The sequence below is a fragment of the Metarhizium acridum genome (assembly GCF_019434415.1).
Source record: "Metarhizium acridum strain ARSEF 324 chromosome Unknown scaffold_320, whole genome shotgun sequence".
In the NCBI taxonomy this organism is placed as follows: domain Eukaryota; kingdom Fungi; phylum Ascomycota; class Sordariomycetes; order Hypocreales; family Clavicipitaceae; genus Metarhizium; species Metarhizium acridum.
This window is the reverse complement of record NW_027094027.1, coordinates 622,629-642,460: the sequence shown is the minus strand read 5'-3', so window position 1 is coordinate 642,460 and position 19,832 is coordinate 622,629. Positions and strand designations below refer to the sequence as shown.

At 51.9% G+C, this 19,832-nt stretch overlaps 8 protein-coding genes across 8 annotated transcripts; 3 read left to right on the top strand and 5 right to left on the bottom strand.

Annotated features, from left to right (window-relative positions):
• Nucleotides 1–9: 9 nt before the first annotated feature.
• Nucleotides 10–629, bottom strand: VMA10 (H(+)-transporting V1 sector ATPase subunit G; the record flags this gene model as incomplete). The annotated part of the gene is made up of 6 exons (XM_066120577.1): nt 10–171; nt 238–338; nt 390–398; nt 453–486; nt 536–574; nt 627–629. The coding sequence occupies 6 exons, from the start codon at nt 627–629 to the stop codon at nt 10–12; spliced, it is 348 nt and encodes a 115-aa protein (XP_065974412.1).
• A 287-nt stretch (nt 630–916) lies between these two features.
• Nucleotides 917–1,231, top strand: J3458_014476 (uncharacterized protein; the record flags this gene model as incomplete). Its single annotated transcript, XM_007810611.1, has 2 exons — nt 917–1,012; nt 1,067–1,231. 2 exons carry the CDS (start codon nt 917–919, stop codon nt 1,229–1,231), a joined length of 261 nt encoding a protein of 86 aa, XP_007808802.1.
• A 453-nt stretch (nt 1,232–1,684) lies between these two features.
• Nucleotides 1,685–5,590, bottom strand: RPB2 (DNA-dependent RNA polymerase II; the record flags this gene model as incomplete). Its single annotated transcript, XM_066120576.1, has 4 exons — nt 1,685–1,847; nt 1,905–3,133; nt 3,190–3,479; nt 3,538–5,590. 4 exons carry the CDS (start codon nt 5,588–5,590, stop codon nt 1,685–1,687), a joined length of 3,735 nt encoding a protein of 1,244 aa, XP_065974411.1.
• Nucleotides 5,591–6,891: 1,301 nt separating this feature from the next.
• On the top strand, nt 6,892–7,783 carry J3458_014474 (uncharacterized protein; the record flags this gene model as incomplete). The annotated part of the gene is made up of 2 exons (XM_066120575.1): nt 6,892–7,173; nt 7,269–7,783. The coding sequence occupies exons 1-2, from the start codon at nt 6,897–6,899 to the stop codon at nt 7,781–7,783; spliced, it is 792 nt and encodes a 263-aa protein (XP_065974410.1). The 5' UTR covers nt 6,892–6,896.
• Nucleotides 7,784–8,118: 335 nt separating this feature from the next.
• On the top strand, nt 8,119–9,924 carry J3458_014473 (uncharacterized protein; the record flags this gene model as incomplete). The annotated part of the gene is made up of 3 exons (XM_066120574.1): nt 8,119–8,427; nt 8,499–9,501; nt 9,583–9,924. The coding sequence occupies exons 1-3, from the start codon at nt 8,186–8,188 to the stop codon at nt 9,922–9,924; spliced, it is 1,587 nt and encodes a 528-aa protein (XP_065974409.1). The 5' UTR covers nt 8,119–8,185.
• Nucleotides 9,925–10,100: 176 nt separating this feature from the next.
• Nucleotides 10,101–10,991, bottom strand: J3458_014472 (uncharacterized protein; the record flags this gene model as incomplete). The annotated part of the gene is made up of 2 exons (XM_007810614.1): nt 10,101–10,609; nt 10,673–10,991. 2 exons carry the CDS (start codon nt 10,989–10,991, stop codon nt 10,101–10,103), a joined length of 828 nt encoding a protein of 275 aa, XP_007808805.1.
• A 3,784-nt stretch (nt 10,992–14,775) lies between these two features.
• STE2 (pheromone alpha factor receptor) lies at nt 14,776–16,096 on the bottom strand (the record flags this gene model as incomplete). Its single annotated transcript, XM_007810616.2, has 2 exons — nt 14,776–15,203; nt 15,328–16,096. 2 exons carry the CDS (start codon nt 16,094–16,096, stop codon nt 14,776–14,778), a joined length of 1,197 nt encoding a protein of 398 aa, XP_007808807.2.
• A 903-nt stretch (nt 16,097–16,999) lies between these two features.
• On the bottom strand, nt 17,000–18,738 carry STP22 (suppressor protein stp22 of temperature-sensitive alpha-factor receptor and arginine permease; the record flags this gene model as incomplete). Its single annotated transcript, XM_007810617.2, has 4 exons — nt 17,000–18,190; nt 18,256–18,494; nt 18,548–18,635; nt 18,688–18,738. The coding sequence occupies 4 exons, from the start codon at nt 18,736–18,738 to the stop codon at nt 17,000–17,002; spliced, it is 1,569 nt and encodes a 522-aa protein (XP_007808808.2).
• Between the last annotated feature and the right edge of the window lie 1,094 nt (nt 18,739–19,832).

The window sequence follows — 19,832 nt, the reverse complement described above, 5'->3', positions numbered from 1 at the left end:
ACAAACGCACTACTCCTTCTCTGGCGCCACGGGCTTCACGTCAAACACCGCGCTAAGGAGGTTCTTCACCACGCCCGCCTGTCCCTTCGACCCGGCCTCCCTGATAATCTGGATCTCCTTGTCGGCCACCTTGGACGCCTCCTCCTCAGCCTGCTGGTTTCCCCTGCTGTGCTGCGCACCCCCCGGTCTGTCAGCTTTCTCGCGCTCCTCCCAGCCAGGATTAAGAAAAAAACGTACTTCGGCCTCGAATTTCTTAAACTCCTCCTCTTTGGAAGCTTTGTAATCTGCAATCTCCTTCTTCGCTTCGTCACGAGCCTCGCGGATGCGCTTGGTGCGGACTAACCCATCGTTTAATACCCCGTCCGGTCGTGCCCACGGCTGCTACTCACATTCTCGTGCTGCGACGGTCAGCAAAGCGCTTCAGTATCTCCCCGGTATATGGGCCGACTTGCCTTTTTGCACAATCTTGGATGCTTCCCGCTCAGCCTACATAGATTAGCACTGCATCTTGGATGAGCAGGAGGGCAGGCCGTACATCGAGGAGCGTCTGGATGCCTGCAGAGTTCTGGGCAGACTGGACCACAGGTTAGCGTCGTCGGGGAATTCAGAGCCATCAAGCTACGGACCATGGTGGGCGATTTTTTTTCTGAGCAGCAACGGCGGGATTGCAGAGAGTTGCGATGGGTTGGGGAATTGGACAGCGAAGATGGAGGTGAGGTGCTGGAAGCAGGTGAGGTAATCGGCGTGCTACACCAGACGTCTTGCCCGCAGCTCACCCCGGCCCCCGTGCCCCACCATGGCTGCAGGACTCAAGCTGGCCGACATCTGGAGCTTTGTCTAGCCTTCACTTTACTCGACGGCAAAGTGCATTTGCTCCCCCAGACCGGGAAAAAAAAAAAAAAACACACAGGCCGCCATGTCGCGCGCATCCAAGCTCACCTTGGCGGGGACATCGCTGTTCGCCGCCTGCACCATCGTCTTCGTGCACTTCCAGCAAAAGTGGGAGAAGGAGGTTCGGTCCGCTGGCTCATGTCGTGCGCTGAAAACTAAGGCTGACTTCGTATAGGCAATGCACGAAGGGGTCGTCCGCGACATGGAACAGCAGCGCATCAAGCGTGAGCGACAGCTCGACTTCGACATGCAAAGGGCCCTCGAGGCAGAGTACAAGCAGCACCAGACGGTGCGTGACTCGACGGCTGAAATGGATGCCAAGGACGCGCCGCCGAGATGATACCACATGGATGCGTATGCCTGGAAAATTAAAATCAGAAATCGAGATGCGGACGGATAGATTCGGGCGAGCCGAGGGGAGATAGAACCACTACTCTGTATGACATGTACTATAACTTGCGTCATTTTTTGTAAATTTTGCATATTCATATTATCCTATGTTGGTACAGCCTCTGCTGCGGGAGCAGTACAAATGCATCTGATAAAAAATCTAACTCAACTTCAATGCGTTGGCAAAAGGGGTGTGCAGCTATGTCATCATAATACATTGATCCCTTTTTCCCCCAATTCAATCAACTCCCCGAACAGAAACCATTCAACACCAGGCGCTCAAGCTGCGTAGGCCGGTTGACCACACACCAGTTTCCTCTAGTTCTCTTTTTCCTTTTCTTCTTTCCTCTTCTCCGTTTCACCAATCTTACATAAACATCTAGTATGTCAATCTTTATTCCGCTTATCGGATAGATGCGCCGGACCTATTGGTGAACATTCTTGCTGCAATGTTCATGGATTGAAGTTCTTGGAACAACAGCTTGGCAGCATAGGGAATGTGGATCTGGGCAATCTTGGTCTTGTTCTTGCAAGGTCGGCATTCGAACGATTGCTTTGAAAGGTTTCTACGTACATGTTAGCAAAATTCATCCTCACTCTGGCACGTTAAGCGGGATACTCACGCAATGGGTGTCATCAGCCCGCAAATCTCACAAATGTGGACTCGGAAGGCATCTGACACTTCGAACAGTCGCTCCTTCAGGAAGGCAGCTGCACCATGAGCAATCATGCAATCGCGTTCCATTTCTCCGAATCGGAGGCCGCCATCTCTGGCACGACCCTCCACGGGCTGCCGTGTCATGATTTGCACAGGCCCACGAGCACGCGCGTGGATCTTGTCATCCACCATGTGACGGAGTCGCTGGTAATACGTAGGCCCAAAGAACACCTGTGCTCTCAGCTTCTTGCCGGTATGGCCGTTGTACATGATTTCAAATCCTCTGGACTGGTAACCGTGTTTGCGTAGCAGCTCAGACACAGAGTCCACTGTCACATCAGTGAATGGTGTGGCATCACCCTCCATACCTTCCAATGTCGACACCTTACTCAACAGACACTCGATCAAGTGAGCAATTGTCATTCGAGATGGAATGGCGTGCGGGTTGATAATGATGTCTGGCGTCACACCCTCCCGTGTGAATGGCATGTCCTCCTGTCGGTAGGTGACACCAATAGTTCCCTTTTGACCGTGACGAGAGGCAAACTTGTCGCCAATTTGTGGGATCTTTGTTGTTCGGACACGAACCTTGACGTACTTGACATTGTCGGCATTAACTGTGAGGATGACCGAGTCCACAATGCCGTTCTCCGTGCTTCTCAGCGGTGTGGAGATATCACGTCTTTGATGGACGCTGGTTCTGGTTCCCAGATCTTGGCTCTCTTGGTCAATGGGCGCCGTCTTGCCAATAATGATGTCCTCTCCGGATACCCTCACGCCGGGTGCAACAATACCATCGTCGTCTAGTTTGTCATATGTTCCGTGCTTCATACGGAGAGTGCTCTGATGGAATGGTTTTTCGAATACTTCAGTGTAGTTCAAGCCAACTTTCTTTTCTTGATCAGAGTACGAACGGAAAAACAGACTTCGGAACAGGCCTCTGTCGATACTGCTCTGATTCATAATAACAGAATCCTCCTGGTTGTAACCCGAGTAACAGGCAATAGCGACGATGGCATTTTGGCCAGCAGGCAACTCACGGAACTTGAGAAATTCCATGGATCGAGTGGTGGCCAGTGGTTTCTGGGGATAGTAGAGAATGTTTGCCATGGTGTCCATACGGCGAGAGTAATTGGTGAGGAAGAAACCCATGGCTTGTTTACCCATGGCGGATTGATAGGTGTTACGAGGTGACTAAACAAGCATGTTAGTAGAGCATAAGACAATTCTTCTTGACAAAGACGGCTTACCTGATTGTGATCGGGGAATGGAATAATACTAGCGCAAATACCAAGAATCATACTGGGGTGAATTTCACAATGCGTATACATGTGAGTTGTGGGGTTGGTCTTGGTCTTGAGACGCTTATTCAGGTCATCTCCAATGTCATCATCAAGAGCAACACCGGCTTTCTGCAGACGGTATAGCTCGAGATCTTCTGGCGTCATGCAGATCATTGCTGTCTCTTCTTCTTCAGCATCAAGATACTCGACGGCGCCGGCGCGAATCAGTCCTTCCCAGCCAATTTTCTCGCTTGGGTCTTCAGGCGGTTCAGCTTGTTCTTTCGCAAGCTTGTTAACCAAGTCTTTGGTCAAAACCAGATGGCCTTTTTCGAATGCCAGTCTCGGGATCGTCTTCTTGCTGCACAGTGAACACTGGTCTCATAACTCGGCCAGCATCGGAGAAAATCTTGAACTCTTGATCCCTGATTTCTCGGACGAGAGACACCTCGTACTGCAAATACGACTTTCGTCTAGTATCCAAGACTTGACTGACCAGGTGCTTAGGATCTTGGTGTACACCAACCCAAACACCATTGACAAAGATCTTGGTGGCATGAGGATATCTCAGCGGCTCGTACTCTTCTACCACTTCCATGCCACGGTTGATCATGAATTCAATCAATGGCTCGGCCGGTGAACCCACACTGACATAACACATCAATGACAGGTTCTTGACCAGACCGCAAGCCTGACCTTCTGGCGTCTCGGCGGGACAGACCAAGCCCCAGTGCGTGTTGTGCAGCTGACGAGGTTTAGCGAGCTTACCATCTCTACCAATAGGTGTGTTGGTTCGTCGCAAGTGAGAGAGTGTCGAAGCAAAAGTATACCTATTCAACACTTGGGACACGCCGGCAGTGGAACTCATGGCCTTCTTCTGATCTCCCCAGTTGCCAGTGGCAAGGGAATATTTCAACCCGTTGGAAAGTGTTCCAGGCTTGATACCAACTGCCAAGTTGAAATGCCGGTTACCCTCAACGCATCTTCGCAGATAATTTGACAATTCCGTATTCATCCTGCGAATGATGCCACGGAAGAGCTTAGCCAAAAGGGGACCAGCCAGGTCCAAACGCTTCTTGCCAAAGTGATCACGGTCATCGGGCTCACGTCGTCCAAGAGCGCATTGGAGGAGCTTATGAACCATGTAGCCCAGGAAGAAGGCTTTTCTCGTCTCGCTACCTTCAGTTTGGGAGATGTGAGGAAGCGTCTCCTTCTGCAAAATGTCCTTGGCAACGCGAACACGTTTGTCTCTGCCTAAGCCGGCCTGATCTCGGTTACCTCGCTTGCCGATGAAGTCGAGAGCGACTTCTCTGTCCTGGACACAGAAGGCCTCTTCGATGCATGGTCGAAGCATCTCGAGCATCTGGCTGTCCTTTCTGTCGTAACAGATGTGGTTGAGAATGTCCTCATCGGATACAACACCTAAGGCACGGAACACGATGGCAATTGGCAGATCGGATTTGACAAAGGGAAGAGTTGTGTGAATGGTCTGGCCAAAGCCACCACGAGCAGAGTCGCCCTTGCCGTATAGCTTAAGTGTCAAGCTCGAAATAAGACGTGAGCCCTTCTCCAACGCACTTCTGATTTCAGCAGTGTACGTGTACGGGCTAGGCTGAGCCTTCTTGAAAACCTGGACGATGTTGGCGGCGGAGCGTTCCTGAGCAATAAGGACCTTTTCGCTGCCATTGATGACAAAGTAACCACCCTGGTCGTAGGGGCATTCATTGACCATGAACAGGCTGTCCTCCTGCTCGCGACTCAAGTGGCAAATCTTGGATTTGACCATGATGGGAAGTTTTCCAACAAACACCATGTTCTTCCAGTCCTCAGACTTGCCAGTGTCATCGTCCTCGGCGGATTCCTCCACTTCCCAGACAAGTTTTGTAGGCATTTCACCAGTCCTCTTGAGCTCCTCACGTTGAGCGTCATCCAATTCTTTGAGGGGTATATCTTGCTCAACAGCCCTAGATACCTTCTTCGTAATATTGATGTAGAGCGGACTTGCATAAGTCAAGTTTCGGTCACGACATTCGTACGGCAGCAGCGACGTTACAGTTCCGTCGGTTTCGCTGATGGTCGGACGTGACACCATGACGGTTCCGAATTTGATCTCATATCGACGAAGGGCAACCTTTTCTCCTGCGGCTGATGGAGGGTTCGGTTGGTCGAGTGTGATGGTGGAATATTCGTTGACAAGGTCCTGTATCGTCGTCTGTGTAAACTCGTCGAAGGAATCAGTCTGCTGCGAGACAAGGCCTTTGGTATCAAAAAAGGACGAGATGACGGTCCAGCAGTCCTCGGGGGTGATGCCCTCATCGTCGTCGTCGCCATCATAAGGCGTATAGTCGTAATCTTCGTCGTAGTCCGCCATATTGCTGGCAGAGGACCTACGTCTAATCTCTTGAGGCTCGAAGCTGGTTTGGCCGGCTATCACAATGTCCGAGCTTGGTGTTCGAGGCGCGGTGGTCGGTTCTACCTAACTCTTGAGGTCGAATCAGGTCAAAGGACTTTGAGCTGAAGTTGCAAACCAGATCGGAGTCGGGGTCAGTGCTAGACCTGGCGCCTCTGGCACCGCGCGTGCAGCTTGGAGCGCAATCCAGCAGATTAGCGGCGCGCAGTATTGTTATTGCGTACAGGCTAGGGAGGAGCAGCTGATGATCGCAATGCTGGAGGCGTGGTTGACGTGTTGTTGATGATGTGAATAAAGCATCCAAAAGTTTAGCCGCCACCAACAGAAGTGCTCTTTTGCCTTCTTCACGCGCCTGCGCAGGAGGCAATGACGCTAGACCCAAAGTGTTCAGGGACCACTTTAAAGATTACTAAGGCCACACAGTAAGGTGAACGAGTCTGATCGTGCCCGCCCCACAATTTGGTTGTTCATCAATCGAAGCTCTCACCACCCACCTTTTTAGTGAGCCAAGTACGGAGTAGTTCATTCTAGATACTAGAGACTAGAGTAGAATGAAGTCTGGTGCAATCTAGTCTGGTCATAGTTAAATAAATTAGTTCTATTATCAGAGGGAACCACTGCGAGCCAAGATGCCCTTTGGTTTCTGGGAAATATGGGAGTGCATTCTACCTAAGTTATAGTTGAATCAATCAGCTCTATGGTCAAGCAAAGACGCGACATCTGCAAGCTTGATCAGGGTCTGGTCAGTAGCTCATGGCTCGTGCGCGGCGCCCTACGATACACCTACCCTGCACGGGGTAGATTACCGCGCCGGGGACTCTGAAGACGGTGAAGAAATTAATCAATCAATGAATAGATTATTCTTGTCACATGAGAGCTGGAACAGTTGCGGGTGGCTACGAGTAACTACTTCCCTCCCCTTTTGGCTACACCAGGCAATGCTGGAGTTTACTGTGGAACTGACATGGAGATGTATCACGCCTACAGTTGAACCCGGGGGCCGGCAGCACGTCTCGGTCCCAACTTTTCGACAACAACAAAGCAAAGTGTACGAAATTGGCAAAAGAATATTACTGAAGCTTGTCATAATACGAAATTATTAATCTACTCGGAATTCCCGCGTGGCTGTTGCATCATGATGCCCACCAGAATTGCACGCCAGGCCGTCGTTTCAGGCAGGCGTTGTTGTATATAAACGACTCAACGGCGGGGGAAGTCCATGTCCACAAGTTTTCTTATAAATATTTCGAACTATCATTTGTCCCAAATGAATCACTCTTTTGCCCTTTTCCTATTGTTTCCAATTCTTATTGCCGCTACAAACATGGTACCCGATGAAGTCTTGCTCCATGGTTGGACCGCTGTCCCCGTGGACGCTGGCCAGCTCTTCGACGGCAACGTTTACAAGAATACACCAACTCCGCTCAAGGTGGATTGCATCACGTTTCCTTCTGATGACCCTATTGTGGTCAAGGCCCAAGAGTATGCAAAGAACAAGCTGGCTCCCGAAACATTTAACCACTCCATGAGGGTGTACTATTACGGTAAGTAACCAAGCATACATCATCAACATGCTTGACCTTGCTTCACAACCCTTACAACGCAATACCATATAGTTACTAACATGAACAATCATTAGCAACTGCTATTATCCGTCAACAGTTTCCCGAGCATGTCGACACCTTCTCCCCATCGACTCTCGCCCTGACGGCCCTTCTTCACGACATTGGCACCGCCGAAGACAACATGTCCGCAACCCGTATGTCGTTTGAGTTCTATGGCGGCTTCCAAGCCCTCAGGGTCTTGCAAGACTTTGCATCTACGCAGGACCAAGCCGATGCGGTCTGCGAAGCCATCATCCGCCACCAAGACCTTGGTACCGACGGCAACATTACCTTTTTGGGACAGGTGATGCAATTGGCCACCATCTATGACAATGTCAGCGACCACCCTCACTTGCCCGACATCAAGGACCTTGTGCATGTTGTAACCAGGGAGGATGTCATTGATGCATTTCCGAGAAAGGGATGGCTTGGCTGCTTTGCGAAGACGGTGCAGAAGGAAGTTGGCCTCAAACCGTGGAGCCACACCACCCACATCCCGCAGTTTGATAAGAAGATTCTGGGGAACACGTTAATGAAGCCGTACGAGTAAACTTACCATGCGATTTGACTACTACTAGGGTATTGATTTAAATAGACTCGGTACTGGCTCTGCTGCTAGTCATTCATTCTACCCCACGTGGCTTGACTACTCTGGATATGGGGAACATGTTCCCTTGACAGCGGACTGCCTTTCATAATCCAGCTTGCATGCAAGTCTGACCGTGCAGCCACTCGGTCAACTACCGATTGAGTTCGTCGTCGGGAACAAGCGCGGCATCGGCATCAACCCTGGGTTTGCTGCCGCCCCTCCCCTCACCAGCTTCTCGAGAGTCTTTTACCCCACCGTCACACCAAGCGTCCGTTGCAAACGAAGCCTCGGCAATCATCTTATCCGACTTGACATCTTAAAGACACGGGGGCCCCTGGCTGCCCCGAGAAGAGGTGGCCCTGGATGCTGCGTATTTTCAGACGCCCTTCATCCACGGGGTACCGCAGGGTCAACACGATGGATCCGTCGGCAAGCAACGCGACCAATACAGCTCGACTGTCTACCGACTCGACCCGACCAGCTGAAGATGCCGTCTTTGACTACCTGCCGTCCTCGCAGGATGAGTATGCCGCCATAGAGAAGGAGTTGGTACGCCGAATCGACTGGACCTTGATGCCCGTCATGATTTCCATGATTGTTTTGAAGTTGGTTTCCGCGACCCAGGGTCCAAGGCTGCGCCTCCCCCACATCTCCATCTGGCTAATCGCATCGGCAGCTATCTCGATCGCAATGCATTGCCCAATGCGCGCATCCAAGGAATCGAAAACGACCTTAATCTGCGAGGGAACCAGTTCAACATCTGCATCTCCGTCCTATTCGCAGGCTATCTGACTCTCCAAATCCCTTCCAATCTCATCCTCACCAGAGTCAAGCCGAGCATCTATCTTCCCATATGCATGGCCCTCTGGGGCATCATCTCGGCATCCACAGCCGCCGTGCATGATTTCAAGGGACTCGTCATATGTCGTTTCTTTCTGGGGTTCCTCGAAGCCCCCTTCTTCCCTGGCGCACTTTTTCTGCTGTCTAGCTGGTACACGCCGCGGGAGCTGGCCACACGAACAGCAGTCATGTACACGGGGAGCTTGCTCTCCAGCGCCTTTGGCGGCCTGATTGGCGCTGGTGTGCAATATGGCCTTGATGGTGCTCGGGGCCTGCATGCATGGCAGTGGATGTTTGTCATCGAGGGCACCACGACGGTAGCAGTGTCCCTGGCATCTATTTTCATTCTTCCAGATTTCCCCGCGACCACGGCGTGGCTGTCGAACCAGCAGAAGGCAGTTGCCATTCACAGACTGCGCGTGCATAGCGGGAGCGTTGACGAAGAAAAGGGCTCCGTGCTGCGAGGCCTCAAGATGGCGCTTTTGGACTACAAGGTCTGGCTGCTGACGCTGATCGTCATTCTCAAGACGTCTGCTAGCGCCGTCACGGCCTTTATTCCCACATTGGTGGCCACATTCAAGCTTGGCAAAATCGAATCGCTGCTCATGACGGCTCCGCCGTATGTATTTGCCGCCGCCGTCGCCATGGTAGTCTCCATGTCGAGCGACAAGCTTGAGGAACGGTACTGGCACGTCGTTTGCCCGCTGGCGCTTGGCATGGTTGGCTTCATCATTGCCGCGTGTACTCATTCATTGGCGCCAAGATATTTCTCTCTGTTCCTCATGCTGGGTGGCGTATACGGATGTTTCGACATTACGTATGCCTGGTTGTCGTCCACTGTAAGCACTGTTTGCCTCCTTGTTTACTCTCTGACTTTTTTATCTGTTCAGGAACCTGCCGGCTAACCGCTTACGTTGCAGTTGCCCCGGCCTCTGGAGAAGCGCTCAGCAGCCTTCGCCATCGCTAACATGGTCGGCAACATTGCCCAGGTTTACTCGCCCTACCTATATGATAAATCAACGGGGCCACAATATCTGCCTGCCATGATTTCCAACAGCGCTTTTGTATTCGGATCCATAGTGGCTGCTACTGCGTTGCTCTTCTGCTTGAAATGCGAAAATCGGAAGCTTGACGAGGCCGAGGCCGTCATTGATGAGCAGCCGCGGCGAGATGACGATGCGCCGACGAAGAGTACCAGTATTGTGGAGTCTAGGTTTGAAGGAACTGTAAAGTTGAATAGAGGCTTTAGATACATGCTTTAGAAGACCGGACGCGACTGTATGTAAAGATTATGGATGTAAAATTGATGATCTAGGGAGGTCTCAGATAACTTTATTTAGTAGGAACTCTAAGGGCCATCCTAGATAACATTATCTACGCTATCGAGCTTTGGCGGAACCGTGATGATGTTTACCATTAGTCTGAGCAACACTATACGCTAATCATTAGTTGAACATACTACGGAACTATCAATCTTGTTTTCGTTTCCTAACGGATCGCCTAATCTCTCGCCCAGCTGCACAATAGTATTTTCGTATATCCGCGCCGCATCCATGTGTAATCTCTCCTCATCAATGTCCCATGGCGTCGGGGTCTGGTTGCCACTGGCCTCCGCGGCACTTTCATCGCCATCCATATCCGTATCCTCGTCTTCATCCTCATCGTCCACCTCGCCGCTGCTCAATATCTCAACGATCAAGACCCTCGTCTGCTCCACCAAACTACGACACCGGACCATGTCGGTCGTTGTCATGCCTGAGCGAAGGCCATTCTCAAATCCGGGCAGAGTCTCATTTGTTTCCATGTCCTGGCCACGCAATAGACTGGCGAAGCAGTGGTCCAGTTTCCTCAGTAGCTCAAATGTTGCTCGCGGAGAAGGCGGGAAGGACCGCACATATTGCGTAAAGTCGCTGGCTAGTTTCAATAGAAACGGAATTTGTAAGCTCGCTACATAAGGTGATTAGTATTTATGAGCAAGGCTAAAAAGATGGGTGAAAAGTTGACACGCACGTGTTCCGGATTTCCATAGCACGTTTACTAGTCCATCGAGCTCCTTGGCGACTTCGCCAAAGGATTTGAACCCGACAACCTCATCTCCGGGACTTGGGTTGCCGAATTTCTTGACATAACGGCGTGAAATGTTTAAAAGGCGCTCTTCGACGTAACGACGGACCATGTCCTCTTTACTTGACCCCGGCCGTAGTGAGTGCCCGCGTGGGTGAGGAAGTCCGGCAATGGGCCTGGTGGAGGCTGAGGATGGAGCCGGAGACGGGAGGCCGGTCTGCCGAATAAAACCGCCGGGTTCCGGTATAGTCGACTGATCATCCATTATTGATGTGACCTTGTTGGATGAGACGTCTCTATGGAATTAAGCTGGCTGAATGGCTATGTCGAAGGCGTGACGTGAGCAGTGAGGGTTGGTGGGGTTAGGTTCAGGATGTGGTGATGGGGGATAGTTGGCAAGGGATTGACGTCGAATAATTTGCGCAGAATGCTACTCGTCAAGAATTCAATTACATACACTCGAAGAGGAATTAAGCTCTTTATATCTCGACATGTTGTCTCAATTTAAGATGCCAAAGACCATGCCTATCTTAAGTCTCGACTTGCTTGGGGATGGGGCTACTGCTGACGCCAATCATGTGATGGCAAGTGGGTCCGGGGTGGCAGTCAGTTCTGGCCCCCTTGTCACTGGCAAAGTAGCCAGCGCCCGAAATTTTTGACGAGCTTCAGCAAAATCGTCATTCCAAACAAGCGCTTTGGTCTGTCATCTACAATCCTTATCAACGCAAAACGACTTCACACACCGCCGCAGTAATCCCAATACATACAAAATGCCTGCCTCCAAGAGAGTCCTCGTCGAGAAGCCTTCATCTCGCCGTACTAATAAGGGTTTCTTCGCTTCCACATACGACACCCTGACTTCATCTGAAAACGCGGCAGTTGTTCGCAGCATTGCAATTTTTGGTGTGAGTTTAGCCTGGGAATCACTTTTGATTTCATCTTGGACTCTGACACTCGTTGCAGGCCGCCGTTACTTTCCTCGCTAGCCCCTGGGGCGAGCTGCTTCTGCCTCCGTATGCGACATCTAACTCCCTGCAATGCCTAGGCGCAATGACGAAATGCTGACAAAATTATGTGAATAGCCAGTAATTGAACGACTTAAAAACCATACCAGCTACGGAAACGAAGCGCCAAACATGAATTGGCGCTGGACGACCGACCTTTACCTGTATAATAGATGAACACGAATGTACGCTAGAGGGGTCACTTGGCATATCATTGTGAGGGAAGGGAAATAGAATTGATCTCAAGTATGGTGTGATGGATGGTGGAATTGTACATGGGCGCAGTTCGTCTTGAGATCGGGACCAAACATTAATCAATACAAATATTTCGCCTTGAAGCCCCTCCGTTGCGGACTCCGCATTGATGGTCCTGTTCCAGCCGGCGGCCCTGCGCACACAACTTGTGGAAAGAGTGAATGTCAACCGCAGTCATATGACTCCTTCCCTACATATAGGGAGGGTCACGATCTATTCGGACATACCAGGAAGGCGTCTCTCAATACTCCGGAAACACTGACAACGAACCTAGGAAAACATTGCTTTGAACCAAATTCTAGACATTTTCGCTCACTTTCAATCCACTCTGCATAAGGCATGAACGATATTCCTGGCGACAATGCCGATCCGTTCTTTGTTGCCCGCGACACAAACTCCCACGACAGATATTTCCGAGCCCCAAGACGCTGATACTATCGTAACACCCCAACTGAGGCGTCGAGTGGGAGCGGGTAGGAGGCTCGCTCATTTAGTCTCTAAGTTCGAGGGCCTGGAGAGTATGTCGTGCCCAAACAAACCGTTATCTTTGAGAGGGACAGCAAGAGCTCCGGTCACATTATCTGAAACGAGCCTCTTCGAGCCACCTCCTGCTCCCTCGTCCATACCAACTTTGGCTTTTTGTAACTCTGCGAGAAACCCACACAAAAGCCAAGACTTGCCATCCCAGGACTTAAGTGCATCAGACGACAAGGTCCAGTGTAGCTGGCAACCTGGGAGACCGGAGACTGTCGAAAAGTGCTCTTCAGTGGTTGCGGAGAGAAAAAAGATTTTTGAAGTGAACCTTGGTGCTACCAATCCTGGTTAGTAAAGTCCTTTCAAAGACACCGTCGATGAGGATTGTATTTCTTGTGAGCAGTCTCGAGGTCGCTAATAGCTAACAACACGCAGACAAGCCACATTCAACTGGCTCAACCAACGGCCCTGCTCGCAAGGGTAGCAAACTACGCTTGCCAGCTAAATGGCAAACAGTCCGAGCTCGGTCGCCGTTAGCATGCCTGGCCCAGAGTCAAGCTGCCGTCCTGTCCTGTCCGAAAATAGCAAACGTGTCGAAGCGACTGTCTGGATATCTGCCGCTGTCATCGACCTATCCATCGCTTCCAAACGCCGAGAACAGCGCAAAGCCACACCGGTTATCCGCTTGCGGTCTCCATCCCACTGAAGAGAATAAGCAATATGAAACGATTTCGTCAGTAATAGAAGCTTCTGGACTATTGCAAGCCCGAAAGTTGACAGATATGCACCCTGGCCGTCTGACTCTGAATACAAGCGAAAGCACCTCAAAAGCCCAAGAAAGGCCACCATCTCGGCCCGAAAGCCAGAAAAGCCTCATACCCAAGGACCGAGATGACAGGGCAGCGCCGCATATCGAGTCGGGCCCTACAGAGAGTTGCAAAGAAGAAGAGATGGATAAATTACCTCAGTTTGTTGGGTTCCAACCAACGCCATCAGTCAACAAGGCTAGGAGCAAGCTTCCACTTAGGCAGCATATAAAACGGAAATCGCACGAATACAAGCACGGACCCAGCCATTTGACATCTCCAGTGCTGTTACACCATGAAATGAGTGTCGAGGCTGCTGTGGCACAGTTGGAGGCAACTCCCAAACAACCTGCCTCTTCGGCTCCGTCACAAATTGAAAATACAATAGGCCTTTTCGAATCGTTGATTGCCAAGGACAAGACAAATGTAGAAAGCAAACATAGCATTCGATCCAAAGCTCGGATCCCAGCATCGGTTTCTTGTCAGGTAGCCCGTCAACCTAAGCCTGGAATAATTGAGGAGGTCAGGAGGATGTCCTCCTCCTCCTGGGGACCATCCCGATGGCGGCGGAGGTCCATCGTGCAAAATTCAGAAACTGAACAACATGCTGCTCGGAATGGGCCCAAATCAGCCAATCGACAGGGTGAGGACCGGCGCGTGCCTAATGATGGACCCATGGAAACGGTGCGTTCATCACTGTCAGGAAACTGGGAGAGCTGGACCGACAAGATCAGCAATTCGGGGAAAGAAAAGAATTCTGACAGTTCACCCCCAAGGGTTTCTAGTATTCATCACCCCGAATCAGATACACAGCAGTCACAGAACGGTCCTGCGTCTGTTGGCAGCTGTGTAAAGCAATGGGGGCAGGGGAACAAGAGCGTGCGAATTATACAGGCTGGAGAAAGGCGTCGAAGCTGGAGACTTTCGGGGCGACGGTGGACGTCTCGAAGCAATGCTCCCTTTATTGCCCGCGCTGATTGTGCATTGGAGCAACCACGACCAGTGCGAGTCAATGAGATGAAGCGACTTGCCAGTCTCTGCCGGGAAAAGATGACGGTGAGAAAGGACCGTGTGCAAACTGATTAGCAACGAACTCAACTGTAAAACAGTAGGTTTGAGTCCAAAGTCAAATACGAGGGAAGACGCGTACAGAGAACAGGGTGTTTACATATTACGGCATTGCCAAGACACATGCAGCGTAGGACCTAATTTCAACAAATATAGGAAATACCCATTGTATAGGCTAAATTGAAGTGACATCCCATATGCTGTCAACTATGCCAGGTACTCGGACACAAGGTCTTGACAGGCCCCGCCGCCCCCCCTTTTTTTTTTGCCCCTTGATGCTTGATGATATAAACAAGGGCTTCGAGACCCCATTCGAGTATCCCAGGTCCGGCGCAATATTAATCTCTAAGCAAAAGCTGTACTGTACAGAAAATAAAAAGTCTAAGCTGGTAGATGTCCATCTGTATCTACCAAAATCGTCCCTTGTCAGGGGTAAGCGAAGTCAAAGAACCCAGATTCTCGTGTCATTTTGCTCCAAATCCGTGTCAATACGCACGCGGTCATTAGCCAGAGCGCTGGTAGAGTCAATCTTGATCAACTCCAGATCGAAGTGATCCAGCTTTGAAGGCCGAGCTTCCCTGCTCGGATAAGTAGAAAACAGGGACGGCGAGGGGTGAAGACTGCCCGAGCCACAAGTGGTGCTGATGCCCGAGAATCCCACTGTTGTCAAGGGAGGATTCGACTTTTCTCCCCTATTGGACGGGTTGCTTGACTTGTTGCTCCCGCCGGAAATGTAGCCCAGGCTTCCACCGGTGGTCATTCGTTGCGCGGCAAGAGTGCCGAGGGGGAGGATGATGGCGACCGAGGTCTGCGTGAGCGAGGCGGCTTCGAAGTTTTGAAAATGGCCCCATTCGAGCGCGGCAAAGACGACTACCAAGCCTCCACGTTAGTTATTTCCTCATTTCACTTTTAAAAGTTACCCCCCCGCCCCCCTTCCTACCCCTCTTCCGCTCCAAACACCCACCCCCTGAAGCCGGAAAATAAAGAAACAAACCTGGAATAATCATCAGCACGCCGTTGGTGATGACCAGCACCTCCATCGGGCTCAGCGTCTGCGAGGACCGCAAGATGCCCCTGTTGACGGCTAGATGCAGCACGAGCTTGAGGTTGAACAGCGCGCAGTACCAGCATATGGAGAGGGCGTTGAGGATCAGGGCCGCCTGCACGACCCAGGCCAGGTCCAGGGCCGGCACGAGCTCCAGGTCGGACTTGCTCTGGACGACGGTGAAGGCGAGGCGCCACCCGGCTGCCATGAGGGAGATGACGGCCGAGAGGGCGCCGAGGCAGAGCTTGACGGCGGCTGGCCAGAGGGAAACCATGGTCCAGGCCTGGTGCATGAGCGCGGCCTGGAGGATGACGAAGAGCAGCAGGGACAAGACGTTGCCGGCGACGCTGTTGGCCAGGAAGCGGCGCGGGACGGAGGCGTAGTCGCCCGCCCAGAACTGGTAGAAGTGGTTGAGGGGCGAGACGAAGAAGGCGAGCAGCAAGGCCATGCGGACGATGCAGGCGGCGAGGCCGGCGAGGTGGAGGACGGACGAGAGGCGGCGGAGCTTGGAGGGCGGCGTCATGATGAGCACCATGACGAGCAGCGTCGCGCACGACCCGAGCTGGAAGGCGTAGTTGATGGTCACGCTGATGGTCTCGTCGTTGAAGGCGTCGATGCTGGGGATGGGGATGGAGATTGGTCTCTGAGACGCAGAGAGGAAAGTGACGGGCTGGAGGAGCGGGTTGAAGGCCATGTCGGCGGTGGTCGTGGTGGCCATGACGGGAAGTTGTTGGAGATGTTTGGGAGGAGGAGTGTTGTAGAAGATATTTTTTTTTCTTTGATATCGTAGGTTTGAGCAAAGGCTACCAATGCTTGGATGTCGCTGCTGCTCGACAATGGAAGCGGCTCACTCTGGGATAATACCATGGTACAATCGCAACGAGGGCTGTTGTACAATATCAACCGGTTTGAAAGGGGGCTCTCAAATACGATTAACCCTGTCACACCGGCACCCGCCTTGCACTGACACGAAAGCATTTGCGGAAAATAACAAACAAAAAGTAAAAAAAAAAAAAAAAAGTCGTTATATCGCGTATGGTTTCCAAATTCAAGCGAGATGCCCGCAGTCAAGACAAACAAGTTTCAACCGGGATATCTGGGTTCCCTTTCTCGTTTATGGGGTTACATTTTTTCTGGCACCTCGGGACGTGTACGCTTCTTCCCGCTGACGATGGCCCGGCCGGATGGTGAATCCATGTATCCCCGTAGATATTGTTCTTTGGAGTTGTGGCGCTGGTGTAGTATTGTTCTTGAGACATTGTGGGCCGGGGCGCCGGCGCCATGCAGGACCGGGAGGGGCGCAGGGACCGGAGATTGACGGCGGAATGGCTGCGAGGCGCGACTTGGTACAGAGATAAGAGGGACGGAGAGGCCGTTGTCAAGTCTGTATGGGCAGATCTGGGGCTTCAAGTGCCGAGACTTGTGCAGACAGCTCAGGGTGTCGCCGTAGAGAGCGCTAGCAAACAAAGATGATATTGAGCCTTCTTTTGACGAACCATGTAAATTGGCAAGTAAAAGTGGAAATTTTTCTTCTTTCTTCTCACGTTGAGGCTACATTGTTTCATCTGATTCGCCGTGATCCCACTGGAATTTTTGACGGGCTTCACACTCTTTGCTAAGACTATGCCGACGCCATGCCCATGCCTTGACCAATCTTTCTCACCAATGCCTTCTTGAGGTACCACTCTCTCGCTAATGATCGTGTCGTCTTTGCGAATACGGCTGGGGAAATACGGCCCCGTTCAACAGCCCTGCCTAGCATGAAGATGGCGTCTCCGAGAGCCTTCTCCTCCGCCACCAAATTATATAGCTGATTAGACACGATTGTCGGAGCTACGAGAAGCTCGTCGATATCAGGCACAGGGTGGCTTCTTGACCCATCAATAACCGCGTCTGCCTTCCGCAAAGCGTCGTGGAGAATGCTTGTGTTCGACGTAAGCACGTTGGATAGCTGGGTGAGCTGGCTCGATTCGGATTGAATACCAGCCATGGCATTCTGCATGGCGCTTCGCTGCCCGTGAAGCCCTGCCATGGTGGAATCATTCTGTTGTCGAGACCGTTGTCGAATAACATACAGGGTCTGGGCAATTTGTCGCAAGAGGTTGTCCTTTTCGGGATTTGGTGGTATTGGGGGAGGCACCACGGTCGTGGCCTCGGGAATGTCGAGAGTGAGTGGTTCATCAAGAATATTCGGAGGTGGAGGAGCAGGTTGCTGTACTGGAGGCTGCTGGATATGTGGCGGCATTCCTACCCCAGGAGCTACAGCATATCCAGGTGGTGGTGGCCCTAGAGCCTGCCATTGTGGTGGGAGCTGTTGAGACGGCAACTGCTGTGCCGAATACGGCGGGTTCTGAGATGAGCTATGCGGTCCATGTGGCGGCCAATGTCCCATGGGAGGTTGTGTATGCTGCTGCTGTTGCGAGAGTTGTTGCAACTGGGAGGGAGGTTGCGCATGTCGTACAATGGGCGGTGATGCTGGTGCTTGGGTGGGAAGCGGCGGTGCTGATTCATATCGGGATGGGACAGAGGACGTGCCAACAGTCCTCTCTGACGAAGGAGAGGCTGCGTGGGCGGAGGTTTGGGGTGTTTGGTCTTCTTTTGGCGGAGGCGGCGGCGGACGGGAGCCGTTTGTCGAGCTCTGAAGTGTTTGCGACGGTCGAGGTGCCATCTCCGGGGGGAGAGGGGGGACTGGAGGCGGTCCTTGAGCTGGTGGTTGCTGCGGCTGTGGTCGGGCCGCTTGTCTGGATACAACCGGGGGCTCTTTGGCAAAAATATCGGATAATACTGACATGAAGTCTTGAATATTTGATTTCTGTAAGAGTTGTTAGCTTTGGCGGACAGGCGCGAATGCGGGCAGGAATCGTTTGATCAACTCACATCCCAAAATTGTGCCCATCCCACCAGATAGGGGTGGTATACCTGCCCCTGAGGGTCAACATGTTGCCCAGGACGAACCATCATGTTCTCGGTTGGCGTGACATAGACGAGCGGTGGCTCGCGAGGGTATGCGTGAGGGACCCATATTGAAATCGGGAATCGATATGTATTGCCGCGAAAGTTGACTGGTATGGTGCCGGCGATATGGAGTAGAAGCGCGCTGGAGCCGTTGGGGAAGGCTAGAATGCTATTAGTGATTTGAAAGTGTCTGGTCAAAACCAAAGTGGCTCACTATGTACGTCGGTGCGCGGGGAGAGCGTAGGATATTGTGTCAACGCTTGGGCGACATCATTGTATGTGCGGTTGACGTCGTGATATTCCTATGGCGTTATATCAGAAGGATTGATCTGAACCTAGGTTGGGCATGCATACACTGGTAAGAACGCTGTACAGCCAATTGAGAACATGTTGCTGTACTGGCATTGTGGAGGTGAGGGCTACGTAACGAGCTGGAGAAGCCTCAAGCTGGAGCTCGTTGGATGCCTAGATTTGCAGTGCTCGGCCTGTCTCGAAGGGGCTCAAGCTCAACCGTGAGAAGCGGTGGCCAACCGCATCGACTTGGTGATTTTGCGACTGCCTTAAGGAGAGCAGGGCTGGGAGAGCAGCACTTGATCACACAGGTGATTCGGGAGGGTTTAGCTGCTTCGAAGTAGTGGGTTGAGAATGGAGCAACTTCTGCCGATGGTTGTGTCGAAGTCGCTGGGACAGCTACTGTTCAACGCGCTCGTTGGGGTTTGGCGATGCGGTGGTAGAGGCTCAAGTGGCCAAGGTGAGGCCAAGGTGAGGATAAGGCTAAGGTCGAGGTGAGGTCAAGGTGAGGTGTGAAGTGGGTTGACTGGTGACGCCTCTTGGCGGGGGAACGAGGACGGCATCCGATGGCCACACGGATTCCAGAGATTCTAATTGTAACCTACATGCTCAGCTACGCCCTTGAGCGCGTAAATTTAAGCTGAGCTCTATTCCCAGCTCTGTACTGCATAGTGGCATTGCATCAATTCACAATTCCCCAACCGACTTGAGGACTCGAAGTGACCGACTCTCGGGTACCTTGCCTGTGGATCCCAGTTGCTGGCTCGCCGCCATGGAAGGATTGACGTGGAACAACTCATAACTCACCCAGGAAGAACCAAGCTAATGAAGATAACTGGCAGTGACCTAGGGTTTTGGGACATAAGTATTCGACCACATGGCGGCGATGATTGACTTCAAAGCGGTCGAATAACTACTTATGACCTCCACTAGGAAAGCCCGCCGTGACAAGTCGCACGTTTTTGTGCAGGCCTCGCGTGCAGTTGTGAAACCTGGTACTCCGAATAAGTGGCTAGCCCACTAAGTTGCTAGCGAGTAGTTATGGCGAGAACAGCTGGAGCAAAATGCAACTCAACAACCGCCCAGCCGCGACCATCAATGGTCAACCTTGAAGGGTCTGGTTTCCTTTTCAATTCTTGGCAGCCTGTTGTTAGAATACGTTGTTGGCATAACGCCTCAGCTCCACCGAAATCCAGACGTCCGGCCTC